Source organism: Mustela lutreola, chromosome 16 (genome assembly GCF_030435805.1).
Source record: "Mustela lutreola isolate mMusLut2 chromosome 16, mMusLut2.pri, whole genome shotgun sequence".
Lineage (NCBI taxonomy): Eukaryota > Metazoa > Chordata > Mammalia > Carnivora > Mustelidae > Mustela > Mustela lutreola.
This window is the reverse complement of record NC_081305.1, coordinates 42,271,021-42,287,300: the sequence shown is the minus strand read 5'-3', so window position 1 is coordinate 42,287,300 and position 16,280 is coordinate 42,271,021. Positions and strand designations below refer to the sequence as shown.

At 57.6% G+C, this 16,280-nt stretch overlaps 1 protein-coding gene across 2 annotated transcripts; it reads right to left on the bottom strand.

Moving 5' to 3' along the window:
• Nucleotides 1-850: 850 nt before the first annotated feature.
• On the bottom strand, nucleotides 851-14,502 carry MAG (myelin associated glycoprotein). 2 transcript variants are annotated; one of them, XM_059152863.1, is made up of 12 exons: nucleotides 14,403-14,502; nucleotides 12,542-12,589; nucleotides 11,986-12,054; nucleotides 11,431-11,799; nucleotides 9,967-10,263; nucleotides 9,602-9,859; nucleotides 8,123-8,383; nucleotides 3,687-3,974; nucleotides 3,225-3,321; nucleotides 2,331-2,430; nucleotides 2,041-2,079; nucleotides 1,232-1,370 (listed from the first exon to the last, which is right to left on the bottom strand). In XM_059152863.1, exons 3-11 carry the CDS (start codon nucleotides 12,029-12,031, stop codon nucleotides 2,053-2,055), a joined length of 1,743 nt encoding a protein of 580 aa, XP_059008846.1. In that variant the 5' UTR covers nucleotides 12,032-12,054; nucleotides 12,542-12,589; nucleotides 14,403-14,502; the 3' UTR covers nucleotides 1,232-1,370; nucleotides 2,041-2,052. The 2 variants fall into 2 exon arrangements, with proteins under 2 accessions (XP_059008845.1, XP_059008846.1); XM_059152862.1 differs by lacking the exon at nucleotides 2,041-2,079 and having other exon boundaries at nucleotides 851-1,370; nucleotides 14,403-14,501.
• Nucleotides 14,503-16,280: the final 1,778 nt, after the last annotated feature.

Below are 16,280 nucleotides of genomic sequence, written 5' to 3'. Positions count from 1 at the left end.
ATAGAGCACACATGAACGGCAGGCATTGGCGGGAAGAGGAAGAGGGAGAAGCAGACTCCTCACCGAGCAGGGAGCCCACCGTGGGGCTCAATTCCAGGACTCTGGAGATCATGACCTGAGCTGAAGGCAGACGCTTAACCCACTGAGCCACCCAGGTGCCCAAGAATGTGCCTTTCTAACGAGTTCCCAGTTGATATGGATGCTGCTGGTGTGGGACCCCACTTTGAGAGCCATTGTCATGCTAGTTAGGGAAGGGAAGTGGAGATTAATAATGTAGATCAGGTAGAACCATGGGGCACATAACAACTCTTAGTTATTAATATCATTCATACCAGAGAGTCTGGCCCTCTTCAGATTGCCAACAGGGGTTAGGGAAAAGAGAATAATGGTGTCCAGGGCCTGGCCACTCTATTTGCTAGCTCTGGGGCCCTAGGAAAATCCCCTAGCTTCTCTGAGCTCCAGTGTCATCATCGCGGCCTTGTCCCATTCCTTACCCCAGATGGCCTGAGCTTCCTGAAGGGGCTCTGTACACAGCTGGTGCCTACTTAATGTTTCTTAAACCAAAAAAAGTAAAGTTGGGAAGGCTGAGGCTGTGAAATACGGCGTGAGTGTGAGGGATGGCGGTCAAATCAGCGCAGGCTCACGAAACACCCCGACCGGCAGGGGGCGTGAGGGGATGTGAGTGAGTGAAGGGGCCAGACCCAGCCCACAGCTGCCAGCCAAGGTAGTGGCCTTGGACTCGGGGCTAGAATTCCTGGGCCTTTGTCCCTGCCCAGGACCTCGCAGAGGGTGAGGAGAGGGGCAGCAGGCTTCACTAGGATGGATCAGGAACCATCAGGATCTAGACAAGTGGTTGGCTTCGTGGCATTTATTTCATGTCCCTCTGGACAGGCCCTGGGGCCGGGTGTGGGGGCAGGAGACCAGGCAGGGGGTAGCAATAAATAACATGGACGGACAGACGGAGCTCCCCTCCAGACATGAGGTTAAAGGAGGTTAGAGAGGAGCCACAGTGTGGGGTGGGTGCTGGCCGGGCCGGGGACGGCTGGGAAGGAGGGGAGGCCAGGCGCCTAGGACCTCACTGTCACCTGCCCCCTTCCTTGACAGCCCCAGCCCCCTCCACTCTGGGGAGCAAGGGAGCCCATAACCAGTAGGGGCCAGTGAGGGTCCTGAGGGAGGGGTGGCCGCACAGGCGGCCCCCAACTCCCTCACTTGACACGGATTTCAGCATACTCGGCCAGCTCCTCCGTCAGGGTGTAGCTGTCCTTGGTGGGTCGTTTGCCCAGGTCCGAGTGAGAATAGCTCAGGTCCAGCTCTGGGGGCTCCCCGCGAAGGCCCAGCAGCCTCCTCTCAGATCCCAGTCGCCTCTCACTCTGCAAACAGAAAGAGCCCAATAGAAGAGTCTTGTTCCATCTTTTCCAGGTCCAACAGCTGCAGTCACATTCACCCCCACAGCTCCAAAGTCAAGTCCCAAAGCTCCGTGTAGACCTCCTTTCTCAAGGCCCACCGGTGCAGCCTGGGGCCTTTGCCCATGCTGGTGCGCCCACGCACGACAGCCTCTTCATTGCTAAGCCTGAGAATCACTCACAAATTCAGTGTGTCCAGGAAGACCTCTTCAACGTAAGGATTTGGGGCACAGGCGATTCAACCCATAGCGTCTTGTCAGAATAAAGTCACTCGGTTGGGATCCCGCCTTCCTAAATGTGTAAGTGCCTGGTTCCATATGACCTTCTCCCATGTTTCGTTTTGGGGTGACTTCCCTCCTCAGTCTGGGAGATCCTGCAGGGGTGACTTCATCTTCCCTGTCCTGTGCTCCACCCCGCCCCCACCCCTACATGGGGTCTTTGGACACAGACATGGGACAGTGACCACAGACAGAAGGGAGCAGCAACATGCCAGAATAGACAAAGCCAGGAGAGCTGGGCAGGGCCAGACTTAGCCAGGGAACATCCTGGACACCTGACGAGAACACACACACATGCACGCCAACCCCGAGGCCCACAAGGGCCCAGAGGCAGGCACACTGAGCTCCCTGGATCCTACCTCCTGGGGCGCTCATTCCAGGGTAGAGACCTCTCTGGACTATTGGAGAAGGAAATGCAGTCATAGACCCGGGTGCTGCCCTCTGCTGAGCCCCTCAGCCCCCATCCCAGCCTCAGTCTGAGCACCCCTCCCGGCCCGGGTGCAGCCCGCCCTCCACGCTTCCTCCCTTTCCCTTCTGAAGGGGCCAGCCTCCCCGCTGTCCCTTAGCCTCCCAGGCCCTCCCAGGCCCTCAGGGTCCCCAGCACCCAGGTTTTCCAGCTACTCTGGAGCCACAAGGCTCCGGCCCTCACCTCATATTTCTCTGGTGCCCCAGAGATGCGGAAGTCGCTGCTGAACAGAACTGGGGGGTTGTCCCCCGCCGAGAAGCTGGGGCTCTCTGTCACGTTCTTTCTGCAGGGCAGGACACATCAGCCCCAGCAGGAGTCCCAGGCCTCCCTCTCCGCTCCCTTTCTGCACCCCATCTACCTGAGGAGTTTGGCTCAACGGACCCCAGGGCAGTTCCCACCCATCTCTCTAAGACGGCATAGATGGCCCCTTCTGGTCATTTCCAGAATGACCAGCCTCTTCCTGTCACCTGTGCCCATCCCTCCATCAGGTTCCTGGCCTCTGCAACTTTTGGGGACCCCAACTTAGTTTCTTGGGGTTCTTCTCATGTGCTCTGGCTCTGTCCTCCCCTCTTGCTGCCAGGACATGGAGCAGAAGGATAAATTTGTTTTCAGGGAAGCTGATGTGTGTGCCACAAGGAGGGAGAATAGCAGAGTTGTTGTGGGGGGTGGTCTGGGGCTGGGGAGTGTCCTTTTGCCAGAGATGATGTGTGTAAGCACCCAGGCCCTGAAACCAACAGTGACTGGCCCCGTGGCTATGAGCCAGGGGTCTCTGGCTCTCCCCCACTGCACTGGAGCGTGTGCAGGAGGGTTCCTAGAGGGCAAGGGGCTGTGGCCACAGAACGTGGGGACCGGGTAACCAACAGGGGAAAGTGCCCAGCCCAGGCACTGGCCCACCCCGAAATGTTAGCAGGAGCCTCTCTCCTCCATGCAGCCAAACATGCACAGAGTAGAATCGCCCTCCTGAACACAGACAGGGCTGCCCTGGCTTGGCCACCTGCTACCTCTAACTGATCTCCCCGCCTCCCCAGCCCCGGGAGAGTCCCCAACCCCCCAGATGAGCCCTGGCAAGCCACTCACTTTCTGCGTGTCTGGGTGATGTAGCAGACGATGGCAATTAGGATGGCAAAGGCTACCACGGCTCCCACGGGGCCGATCTTGGCCCACATCAGGCGGTCTGAGGACAGAGACCCAGACACCCTCAGGAATGCTGGTGATAGTGAGGACACTCGGGGTCTTGGGAGATGGGCTGGGGCAGAGATGATGGTGAAAACGTGTCCAGAGCTGGCACAGCCTTGCACTGCCTGACTGGCCCGGAGGGCTTAGTGGCCAGACGGTCCAGGAGAGGCCCATGAAGCACAGGCAAACCCAGGGAAGCCTCTTCTTACCAACTGGAAAGGGCATCTTTACCACCTCCTCCACCTGCGTCGCCCGACCCACGCTGGGTGGCTGATGGTCAGCCTCGGGGAGGGAAGCCTGGATCCAAGAGAAGCCCCGTCCACCTCTGTGGCCCCCCGCCCCCCCCCCCCCCACAGCACTCACGGGCTCCCTGGAAGGGCAGCTCCAGGCTCTTGGTGCCGTAGAGGTTGTGGGCCGTGCAAATGACCCGGGGCGGGGCCTGGGTCTGACCCCGCAGCGTGAGGATGCTGGTGAGCAGGAGGCCACTGCGCTCCGAGTACACAAACTCCCGCTCAGTCTCATTCACAGTCACGTTCCGTGAGGGCAGCTCGAAAGCCACGGACGGCTCCGGGTTGGATTTCACCACGCACAGGCACTGCACCGTGTCCCGGGCTGCTGCACAGTGGGACTCCAGGAGGATCATGGGGGCAACTGCAGGAGCAAAAGGACCAGGACTCAGGGGATTGGCGCCAACTGGAGGTGGAGCCTCAGGGGACTCTGTGGCGGAGCAGGTGGTAGCTGTCTGGGAGATGAGACAAGCTGCATTTCCCCCTTCACACTACCTCAGGCCCCCTCTCTTTGTTCACCTTGTCAAACAAATGAGATCACGAGGCTCCCTGCTCAAAACCCTCCTTCCGTTGCCCCCAGGTCACTGACAATGATACCCAAATTCTTTCCCTGGCTTGGCAAGGCCCCGCGGGACACAGCCGCACGGGTCTTCTCTTGCCATGGCTCCTGACCTGTCACACTGGCCTCCTCAGTCTTTCTAAAGCTCATGGAGCTTCTTCCCAGCTCAGGGTCTTGGAGATTCTCCCTCACCCTGGAACACTCCCCTAACACCTGCTGAACTCAGTCCCTCCCTCTGTGCCCGGGGCTCTACTCAGATGATATCTTTTTTGACGACTCACAGAAATTGTGCCTCGCTTCACTAACCATTCGCTGGTTAGTCCTGCTTGGGTTTTGCTCCCCAGAACTTATCCCTACCCATGTGAGATACCCACATGGCTGGGCTCTTGCTGCTGTCAAGACTGGTTCTCGCTCTGCCTACTCTCCATCCCCATCCTTAGAACCCACCTTTCACATAGCGGAGCTCTGCGAAGACTGCCATGGGCTACAGAATCCTGCCGGCTCCCCTCCCTGGACACCTGCAGATGCCCCTGCTGACTCCCTCAAGCCCCTTTGCACCCTGACTGTCCCTCTGTCCTGGGCTCTTCCACTGCCACTGGCACCAACCCCCATCCTCCACCCAAGGTCACTGTGCTGAGCTCTCCTTTGCTGACGTATTACAAAAATGGTACTGGTCTGGGTTTTGTGGGGGACTTTTGGGGGGGTGTTGGTTTCTTTCATTTTCTAAAATATGATAATATAATAGAACACAGAATGTTGCTTTTCAAAACCATGTTCTCTCCCTTCCTGAAGAATCCAGCACTGGAGTCTGCTCACTCTAGACTGAGCTCTGGTTCTCAGCTCCGACCAGAAACCCCCTACACAATGGCCAAAAGACCCTTGGGCCACCTACCGCCATTTACTTCCAGTTTCCGGTAAAAAAAAAAAAAAAAAAAAGAATATGCAAGTAACAGTGACGGGCCAGGGAGTCACGTGACCCGATTCGAGCTTGAGATGGTTCCAGTTGGAACCTCAATGTGTACTTGCATCTAAATCTAGTAATTTAAAAATATATAGCCCGAAATCTGTACAGGCAAACATGCACTATGCCTTGTTGTAGTGTTAATGAATTAACACCCTGCAGAATAATGACAAACCCGAACCAACAGCTGTTACATTTTTTTAGAAACCCTTTCATTCAAGACCGCACCCCTCTGCTCCAGGGACAGCATCCGCCCTCAACCCCTTGCCACCACCCTGCCTCCATGTGCTCAGTATCTCCGCAGCTTTGCAGGCAGCCGGGGAGACCTGGGGAACCCTGACTGACCCTATACAAACCCCCAGTCCCACAAAGAATGGGGAGTTTGGGGTGCGACAGCTTTGGCAGAGCCCAGCTCTGCCATTTACTGGCCCTGATCAGGCCATTTGGCTTAACATCCTTCCCAAGGATTCAGGATGCGATAAATGGAACCATTCCAGCAGGGGGAGCATGTGAGCAAAGCCTTGGCCACAGGAACTCCAGGAGGGCCAGGAGCCTGGAGTCCAAGGGAGAGATTAGTGGGAAATGATTTTCGGAGCAAATGGTGTCAGGCAATGTGGGCATTCAGCATAACTTCCAGACTCTTCACAGCCTTCTTTGGGGTCAGCTATGGTTATCATATACCCGTTTTTCAGTGGAGAGGCTCTGCAAAAGTGAAGTCACTTGTCTGGGATCATGCCGCCGCAGGATGAAGACAGAGCAGGGATTCTGACCCAGGTGGGTTCAGCTCTGTCTGCTGCTGGACACCAGCTCACACTTCTGTTTCTTTCTTAAACTGGGTTGAAGAACAGTCCCTCACAATCATGTTGTGATGAGACCAAAATAGGTCAGCGTGCGCCGAGGGCTCAGACCAGTCCCCTGAGTGCAAGCACTCAGTAGAGGCGAGAGCCTTGCCGCATGTCCCTGACCATGCTGGGCCCTGGCTCAATGGGTCAGAAGGATGCCCCGCTCTAGGAGCACCTGCCATTGTCAGAGGGCACCAAATCCCTGGTGCGAGGGGACATGGACTTCAGGGACAGAGAGGAGCCTGAGGGATGCCGTGGCCAGAAGCCTGAGGCCGCCCTGCCATAGGGCACACCTGTGACCCAGGCCTGGGTGAAGCTGGCAGGGCTCAGCAGGTGGGGCAAGGGCCGGTGGGGTGGCACAGCTGCTCCTCGGCTCCAGCAGGCTGAAGGCCTTCCACAGCTACTCCTCGGCTCCAGCAGGCTGAAGGCCTTCCACTCCAAATCCATTGATTTGTTTCCAAAAAGAAGCCTGATTAGGTGAGTCCTTGGGCGCCGCGGGCTGCAGAGCAGCAAAGCAGCCAGGGGTTTAAGAGCTGTGCCAGAGAAAAGTCCAAAAGACTCCTGGCTATGACTGACCCTCTGAGCTGCATGGTCTTGGGGGATTCTGACCTTTGTCTTCTGCTCCGTCAAAGAGGGGATGATGATAACGTGTACCTGCTTCACAGAGTGACCACACGGGCTCAGGAGAAGAACACTGCAGGGTCCTGCCCAGAGGATACCATGAATGACCATTTGCTGCCACCCCTCTCACTGTCCAGGAGAGCCTGTGACTCCAATGTAAGTGAGACCCTATGGTCTTCGGGCTCAGGGGTTTCTACCCGATTCTCAGGGGGCTCTCTGACCCTCTGACTTATGAGGCCACTGGCTTGGGGTGTGACAGGGAAAAGGGGTGTAGCAGAAGGAGGAAGCTAGCCCAGGAGGCAAGGATGGAGAAAGCAGAACCCCACAATGCATGATTGCCTTGGGTACTGCGAGCGAGCAGGGGCTGGGAGGGAGTGTGCTCCAGAGTGAAAGGTTAGCACAGCAGTGTGTGGTCATCCCTTTGCCTTGGAAGGTGGCACTCGAAATAGCCTGTCTCTGCCACGTACTGATTATTACCACATTCAGAGTACTGAGTCTAGGTGGTGCTCACTACCTTCTGGCAAACCTGGGGGGTGGGGACTGGAGGTAGAATAACGGAGGCAGGGACTGGTCAGGTCTGGAAACTAGTGCCAGAAACCAGGCAGGAGCTGAAGAGGAAGCAGAGGAGATGGCCACATAGGGGTGACATTCCAGAGGGAGCTGCTGCAGGAGAGGGAGTGGAAACCACTCACTGGGGGCTACAGCCCTGCATGGCCGCGGGGGGTGGGGTTGGGGTGGGGGTGTTGGCCGTGTCATCAGTGAAGAGGTTGGGACAGCTGCTGGTTGCCAGTGGAATGATAAGCTTCATTTCCAAGACTTCCAAGCTTTCTACATACATCCCTCCCATCCCATTTCTCTGGCTAAACTCCACCTGTTCATCAGCTTGGTGTCCTCTTGGTCCTCTCCCCCACGTTCCCCACAGTCACGCTGCCCTTGGCACATAGCAACAGCTCCATCAGTGTATTCTGATGTAACAACAGGATGAGGTCATCTCGGCAGAACAGTGGAGACAGACTGTCTGGATGTGAACCGTTCTCTGGCTGTGTGACCTTGGGTAATGGCATAACCTCTCTGAGCCTCCGTTTGCTTCTCTGGAAACTGGAGACAGTAACAGAACCTCCATCCTGGGAATGTCATGTGGTTGAAATGAATGGGTCCCCATACAAAGCTTCTAGCAATGCCTGGTACATAGCAATGCAACACAAGGGTTAGATGTCCTGGTTATTGGTGGTTGCAAAGGGGGCAGAGACCACAGGATCCAGAAATCTTCTTGGTTAAAAGCGCATCCCAGGATGTGGAAACACAGTACTCTCAGGTGGGACTTTCAATTTGTTGCTGTGGATTCAGCTTCCCTACCTTGCCCATTCTCATCTGCTGGGGTAAAGCTGACCCTTGGCTGGAATGCGTGAATGCTTCCCAGCGACCCATGCGCCCCCAATGAACCACCCACTAAGGCGGGGAATGAGGAAGGACATGAAGTCCAGCCCGGTTCCGGCAGGACAAGGGGAGAGGAGCGGGGGGGTACTCACACTCCACGGACAGGTTGAAGGTGGTGGCCCTCTGGCCATACTGGTTCTCAGCCACACACCAGTACTCTCCGTCATCCTCGGGAGTGACGGCAGGCAGCTCAAGCTGCAGCTCGCTCTCGTAGATGACCGTGGCCAGAATCTGCTTCTCCTTGAAGATGGTGAGAATAGGATCCGGGTTGCTCTGTGTGGAGCACAAGATGGAGACCGTCTCCCCCTCCACAGCCACCATCGTCCCGTTCACCATCGGCTTCCGGGGTGCATCTGGGAGGGGCAGGACGGCGGGGGGAGCGATGGTCAGAAGCCAAGGGTGCCTCTTCTGCCAGCTAACTCCCATCCCCAATGTGACCCTATATACCCCAATCTGAGCACACCGGCTCCGATGGTTCAGATAATCCCTGTCCGGCTATCCTATTTATAAGAACAGAGACTCTGCGGCCAGCCCGCTGTGCTCGAATCCCAGCTCTACCCCTCCCCAGCTGTGCCTGTACCCACGCCCTAACCTCTCCGGGCCTCATTTCTCTTATCTGCAAAATGAGCTTAATAATAGTCCCAACCTCACAGGAGTCACGGAGAACCTAAATGACAGGAGCTGAGTTAGCCTGAGCAAGGTGAGATGAAGATTCCTAACCACGTGAGTGGACACTGTGTTAATAAATAAATGTAGTTGGCTAGACGGGGATATGGGCTTTGGGGAGAAACAAACATGGTGATGGGAAATCAGGGTAGTTGGAGTTTTAACTAGGATGGTGAGGGAAGGCTTCCCGGAGATGAGAAGAGGAGGGTCGCGGCTAGCCGTGGGGATGTCCGGGGGAAGAGTATTTGTGGAAGGCACTCAGAAACTGCTGAGTGGATGCTGGCGGCAGCTCTCATTATTATTATCCACAGGCCTGGGCATTTTGCCTCAATAAATATTTGTGAATGAGTGAATGAATGAATGACCTCTCCTTGGTTCCTAACAAAGAACCCTATCTGACCAGTCAGTCCCGCGGGGGACTCCAGAACGTAACAGCTGGCGAGGGGCTGGGTGAGGTCTGGGGTCCCTTGTCCCTTTGCCTGCAACTGCAAGGGGGCTCATTGGGAAATGCGGATTTCCAGGGCCCAGATCCACTCCCAGACCCGGCTGGTCAGAGTTTCACCGGCATTCCTGCGCGGCAGGGACCCATCCGTCTTCCCACCTCGCCGTGGGGAGAAGAGTGGTGCGCAGTAGGTGTTCATCAGATACTTGTGGGACGCAGGAGGGAACGCCCTGACCTGCAGCCCTCCACTCCACCTTGGCCTCAACCTGCAGCCCTCCACTCCACCTTGGCCTCAACCTTGGCGGTGCTCGGGTGGGCCCGCCCGCATCCGCCCGCCCCCGCCCCCGCTCCCGGCCCAGCTCCCGGCCCCGCCCCCGCCCAGCTGGGCAGGCGGGCGCCGGTTTCCCCTCCTCTGTTTGTCCCCTCCTCTGTCCAGCCAGTGCCGGACACCGGGGCCACTCACACATGACGCTGAGCTCCACGGTGCCGTTGTCCTGGCCGTAGGCGTTCTCTGCCAGGCAGGCGTAGACGCCGTCCTCCGCGGCGGTCACCTCTTCCAGATCCAAGAACAGGCTTTCGGCCACGGCCTCCCGGAGCACCGTGCCGTCCCTCATCCAGGTCAGCAGCGGCAGCGGGTTGCTGTCCGCCCCGCAGAGCAGGCTGACGTGCGAGCCCTCGATGGCCTCCACCGAGGCGTTCATTTCCACGATCACCGGGGGGTCTAAGGCCCGCGACAAGAGGAGGGGGCGGGTGTCAGCGGGCTCGGGCCGCAGACCGCGCCCCCCGCCCTGCTCCCCGCCCCGCCCCCCGCCCAGTCCCCAGGCTCACACTTGACGTCCAGGCTGGCGTAGCCCTCGAACTGCAGGGTGGTGTTGGGGAAAGAGGCCTGGCAGCCCAGCCGGTGGCCGTTGGCCTCCCTAGTGGGCACGAAATGTAGCAGCGACACCTGCACCCAGGTGCCCTCGTCCTCGCGCAGCCGACCCAGCACGGTGGGCTCCCCCAGCCCTTCGTGGCCCAGCCAGCTCAGCTCCGGGCGCAGCTCCGGGCAGTTGTCTGGCACCATGCAGCTCACCTCCACTTCAGAGCCTGCGACCACCTCTGGGGGAACCACGATGTTGGGGGTGTCTAGATGAGAGGGAGGGAACAAAAGGGTCGAGGAAGCGTTCTCGGTTCCCGGTCCCCTCCCCAAAAGAATTCCCTACAACCTTCTCTCTCCCTGGATACCCTTCACCTGGAGGCCCTCCTCATCTGACCACAGACGTGTAATAATGAAAATCACAGTATAATGGGCTGAATACTTGACAGTGGTTCCCTTGCCAGTCCTTCCAGCCAAGCTAGAAGGAGGGTAACATTACTTTGCTCAGTTTTTAGATGATGAAACTGGAGCCACAGCTAGTGTGGAGTAGAAATGAACTTCAAACTCACTCCGGCTTCCTCCTCAAGAAATTTCTCTCCTTTCCCATGTCTGCTTTGGTTTATTTTCCTGTCACATATGTCAGTGTGCGTGCGTGTGTGTGTGTGATGTCTTGGAGATCTATGTCTGGCTGTGCCAGTGGGGTCTCTTTCTGCATTGGGGCTGTGATCTGGCTCATGAGAACTCCATGCAGATGGGGAACGGGAATCTAGGGGCTCCATGCTATAGGGCCTCTTGGAAATTGGGCGGCGTGCCCTGCTCTGATTGACAAATCTGGCCCAGAACTGCATGCTCTTTGGCCTAAATTTAGGATTTGTTTTTAAAAATCAGAATCAGCAGCCAATGTTTAGGAATTAGGAGATTTCACAGAAAAACAGGCAGTTCTGGTTTCTCTTAAAAATTCAGACTGTCTGAGAGCAGTATGTCCACAGTGTCCCCGAGCACTGGTCACCCAGAGCCAGGCGCAGCTCGGAGCACCCCACAAGGATTCACTCATTGAGCTGTAAGTGCTAGTCTTATCCCCATTTTACAGAGGAGGAAAACAAGGTCCAGAGACAGTAAGTAATATGCCATTAGTTACCCAGACAACCCAGGAATCCAGAGGCCTTACCTCTAACCCCTGGGCCCCACTGCTTTTCTTCCAGTTGTTTTTAGAAGAAGAGGAAGAACCCTCGTTTTCTCCTCTGAGGGCAGCAAGACTGTTTGGGGACCCTGCTTTGTCTGTTTCTCTCATCTTCCTCCTCTGTGTGGGTGTGGGGGGTGTGTACCCCAGGCCAGACTGAGAAACCTCGGGCCTGGCCATCCCCAACCTCCCTGGAAAGGCGGGAAAAACTTGGTGCCACCCCCACCCTCCGCGCGCAGGCGCTCTGGGGACTCACTGATGATATCCAGAACACTGTGCTCCGAGAAGGTGTATTGGTTGTAGCCCCCTAGGTCCCCGCGGAAGTAGTACTTGCCGCCCAGCTCCGGGCTGAGGCTGCTGAGCAGAAGGGTGCAGTTACGCAGGCCAAGGTCCCCCAGGAGGCGGCTGCGGCCCTGGAAACTCTCGTGCACGACTTGGGTTCGAGACTTGAAGACCACTGGGGGGTAGTTTTTTGGGTAGGGGCTGTTGAAGTACCAGACGCCATGCACCACGGCCGGCCGCAGCTCGTCGGGGAAGTCGAAGCGGCAGGGGATGGAGACGCATGTGCCCTCGAAGGCAGAGATGGATGAGGGCATCCAGGCACCCCAGTGACCACCACGAGAGGCTGTGGGCAAGCAGGACCACTGAGGTGGAGCGACATGTCCTTCCCAGGTCATCACGCCCCACCCTTAAAGGCACACAACTCCTATCACCTTCCATCACCCCCCTGGAGGCTGCAGGGACCCACAGAAATAGCCCCAGCCCGCTTAGAGGCCAAAGCCCCAGGATCCCCTGCACCCCTAGTCCTTACCTGAAATCATAATCCAAAACAGAGGCAGGGTCGTGAGGAAAATCATTTTGTCCAGCAAGTGAGCGACAGCTGGAGAGGGGAGAGGAGAGCACTAAAGGCACGGGGAAGAAGTGAAGGGTGCCCCTGGTAAGGCTTCAGGAGGGGGCCTGTTCAGAAGTTGGCTACTGCTGGTATCATTATTTGGAATTACAAACATTTCTAATGTATTGACCATGCCCCAGGCCCTAATGCTTGACTCCGCTGTATTAATTCATTTGGTCCCTTTGAGAAAGTGGCAGTTAGACCCCGCATTTTATAGCTGCGGTCCAGAGATGTTAAGGCATTTGCCCAAGGCCACACAGCTGGTAAGTGGCAGAGTTGGGATTCAAACCCCATTTGCCAAGCTCCAGGTCTGCACACTTAACCACCACTTCGTAATGACATGTGGATAATTATCTTCATCGCCATCATGCCCCCCCGGGGCATCTCCAGAAAGTAAGGACAGAGCCAGGGCTGGACCGGCTGCAGGAAGCAGGGGAAACCAGGGGGAAAGAGAAGTTGGAACCCTGCCCCTCACCTCAGTCTCCCTGAGTTGGGAACGCCTTCGACCTGGAGGCCAGCCGACCTGGAATGAGAGCCAGACAGGTGTAGCCCCGGCCAGCCGCCCTCTCTCTGCGTCCGCTCTGAGTGGTGGCCCGCTGTGAGGCTGCCCACGTGGTCTCCGCTGCCTGGGGATGCTGGGGACGCTCCCACATAGCCTGGAAGCTACTCTGTAGTCATGGCCTGCCCGCCCCCAAGTTGTGATTGCGAAGAACTTTGGGGAGGAAGGGGGAGCAGCAGCGCGTTGGGGTGGGGGGTGAAGCAGGCCATGTGGTGAGTGGGGTGAGGGAGCAGATGTCCCACGGCGGAGGGCTGGGGGTGGCGGGCAGGGACCCAGCCCATCAATGACTGGGTTTCACAGCATCAGCATTCCCAACATGCCGCGGGAATTCCTGCCGCCCTCTCCCACCCCACAGATGGCCCCTGCTGTCCCCACCCTCAACAGAGGCCAGGGCCCGGTACAAAAGAGCCCTGTTCCCTCAGGGAAGAAGTGAAGGGTGCCTCATCCTGGGGGACTTCTAGAGGTAGGTGAGATGAAAGAAGAGTCGGGTGGTCCTGGCTGGGCTCGGAGCAGGGCCAGGAAGGACCTTGGGGTTGGGAGTTTATGAGTCACTGGCACCCGGCTGCTCTGTGGGTCGCCCCAAGGTCAAAGACATGGTTTCAAGTGGCTGCCTTGCCTGGCCTACACCGCCCTCTTCCCACGGACACGGACGCATGCATAGTCAGACACATGCAAATGCCGGTCTGAAATGTGACAGATCTAGACCCAACCAGAAGGAACAGGCTCACACAATAGCGACGCAGGCACACACCCGGGCAGGGCAGCGAGCCCCCTGCACCCACAGACTGCCCCCCACACACAGTCCAGAGGCACCCCTGCACTGTCCTGCCTCCTGCCCTCCACACCATGGGGCTGACATGGGCACTCAGGCACACACGTGCTCACAAAGACGCACAGACCCGTGCACACACACACACCAGGGAGTGGCCGAGGACAGACCCACCTGGATACAGGCAGTTGGACACACTGTGACAGGAGGGGACGGGGCCCCTGGGAGGGCCGGTTACCGGGCCTGGGCACACCTGGGATGTAAGCGGGCAACCCACCTATTTGTAATGGGGGCAAAGACTGGTTCTCGTCTTAGCTGTTAAGGGTGAGCTGTGACTCTCTGAAGGGCCACAGTTCATAAACACAAACACTGTACGTCTGTGGTCGTAAAATTTCACGGTGGGAATGGGATTAGGAAAAAGAGCTCTAAAATTGTGCCCTAGTGGAATATAATGAAAACAAGGCTGAGGAACGCTGATGTAGATGGAAGCTCACCCAGGGGAGGTACGTGCGTGCACATGTGCACACACACACACACACACACACACACACCTGTCGTGCGCCCCAGTGCTAACACAGCCTCACTCGCAGCTCTCAGCCCCCACAGCTCTCTGCCCCTGCCCCCTCACAGATGGCAGGATCCCGATCTATCCCTCTGCTCCTCTTCTAGCCCCAGACCACCGTCCCCTCCCTAGTCTGCCCCAAATTCAGGAGCCCCAGGGCAGCTGTTTCTGCAGACCCCAGGGATGCTGAGAAGACCCCTGTGTTCTTCCTTTCTGTGGTTCATTCCCTAAGCCCGGTCACTGTCCCTGCCACGGTCCCAGCCCATTCCTTGAGCTGTCCTGAGCAGCACGCTGCCCCATCCTAAACTTGTGGCAGCTCCCGGTGACCATCCATGGCCCAGAGCACCTTGCCTCGCACGTGCTTCTGGGCCCCCTTTGCCCCACCCTCTCAGCCCCGATCCTCCGCTCTCCACCGGGTTGCCGGCCCCTCTCGGCTGAGTACTCACTTGGATGTTCTTGCTTCTGTCCCTCTGCTCCACCAGCCCCGCTCACAGTCCCCTGGCCTCCTAGGGTCCAGGCCCCCACTTGCAAGCCCGTCCCCTCCCCCCGGGTGCCAGGGGCCGCCTGCCTCCAGGGCCCAGCTCCTCCCTGCCCCCGAGGGAGGGGGGCACAAAGGGGCCCTTGTCACCACTGCTGGAACTGGGCAGTCTGATGCCTGGGTTCTACTAGCTCCTTCCTGGAGGGGATGGGGGGAGGCAGCTTCACTTGCTCTCCCTCCTCCATCACTGTGCACCCTGGTCCTGGGTCCCTGGGAGGGTCTTCTAGTATCTCTGGAAGTCTCAGGCTAAGAAACAAAAGCATGGTTCTCAGCATCTAGGGAATCTTAGTGGCCGGGACAGGTATGACCTTAGACCAAAGAGGCCACTGAGGAGCCGAGCAGGAGAGAGGACCTGCCCACTCTTGGCTTCAGCGTCGCCTCCACCCTCTCTTGAATCACGTCCCTGGATCATGTTTGGTGCCCACATCCTGGTCTCTTTTCCAGACTCTTCTTGCCATCGGAAATGAACTTATGCATTGATTGTCTCCTCTCACGAGAACATGATCTCCAAGAAGATAAGGGCTTTGCTGGCTGATTTCTAACCTGTTTGTAGAATGGCTCCTGGCAGCAGGCTAAGCTTCAAAACCACAGGGTGGGTGCACACATTGTTCCTCAAATAGCCAGAGGCATCTTCTGACTGGCGACATGTGCACTTGCTCCTTCCTCCTGGACAGGCCTCCCCACCCCATCCTGTACCCCATTCTGCCATAGGCCATAGCCGGGCACATCGATTAGGCTCTCAGCCCAGATGCCACTTCCTCTGGAGCCTGCCCTGCCCCTCTCACCACACCAAGCCCTTCCGTTCAAATGCTGCCCTCTCCTTCCACAGGCCTCTGTGCATTTGCCGACCGCACTCCGGGGGCCCTCCTTCCCCACTAGTATGGGAGCTCCCAGAGGACTGGGTTTCTGCCTGCTTGTCTGCTTCACCCTCGGTCCCCTAGAACAGTGCCAGGTGCCCAGCGGGGCTTATGAAGCACGATGCTTGACAGATTCCCGACTTTACAATGCCTCCCTCCCCGCAGCCCAACTGTTCCCCTTGGTCTTGACCTTTGCAAGGTGCTCGTGTGGGGGGGCGATGGAGGGAGCCATGGTACTGTGACCAAGTGTAGTAATGGTTTGACCATGAGCTGCTCAGTCACATTGGGGTATCTTCTGTCCTTTAGGCCAGAGTGGTTTTCGGGGAGTTGGCGGGGGGGGGTCCTTTCTCCCAGGGGAGAACCTCACCAGGGTGGGGAGGGTGAAGGGCAGGGAAATCCCTCAGACCCAAGTGTGTGGAGTCAGAGAAGGCTGGATGGAGGGGGAGGGGGAGTGCCACCCCCACCTCAGGCTCCATGATGTCAGACTCTGCCCGTGCCTTTCCCAGACAGGGACAAAGGCCCATTGAGAGCAGGGTGGGGCTTGAACGCCTGGGTCCTAGAGAAGAGAGGGCCCTGGTGCCTGGGCTTTGGAGGAGGCCACTGAGATCCTGGAGTGCTCCTATGTCACAGCCTTCAACCTCAATGCCAACCCCCTTGGAGTCTTGGGCCTGCACAGTTTGGGGGCCCATCACCTCTCTAGGTGTGAACCGTAGGCTGTCTCTGGGGGCAGGATGCACAGGCCAGTGTGGGGCCACTGTCACTGAAATCTGCAATCCCAGGTCCCCAGGCCCCAGGAGGATGGGGCACTGGAGGGCCTGTGCCTGGCCAAAGGGGTAGCCAATGCTCCCATCCAGCCAAGCCTTCAAAACCAGGTGTGACAGGGTACCACAGACTGGGTGGATTACAAAACAGAATTTATGGTCTCACGG

Bases quoted from the DNA above. Each gene is read 5' to 3' on its own strand.
- MAG (XM_059152862.1), bottom strand. From the start codon at position 12,031: ATGATTTTCCTCACGACCCTGCCTCTGTTTTGGATTATGATTTCAG. The intron at 8,384-9,601 runs GTGAGTGGCCCC...TGCCCCTCCCAG, and splicing joins CGTGGAGCTCAGCGTCATGT to ATGCACCCCGGAAGCCGATG. The intron at 3,975-8,122 runs GTGAGTACCCCC...TTGCTCCTGCAG, and splicing joins CTTCAACCTGTCCGTGGAGT to TTGCCCCCATGATCCTCCTG.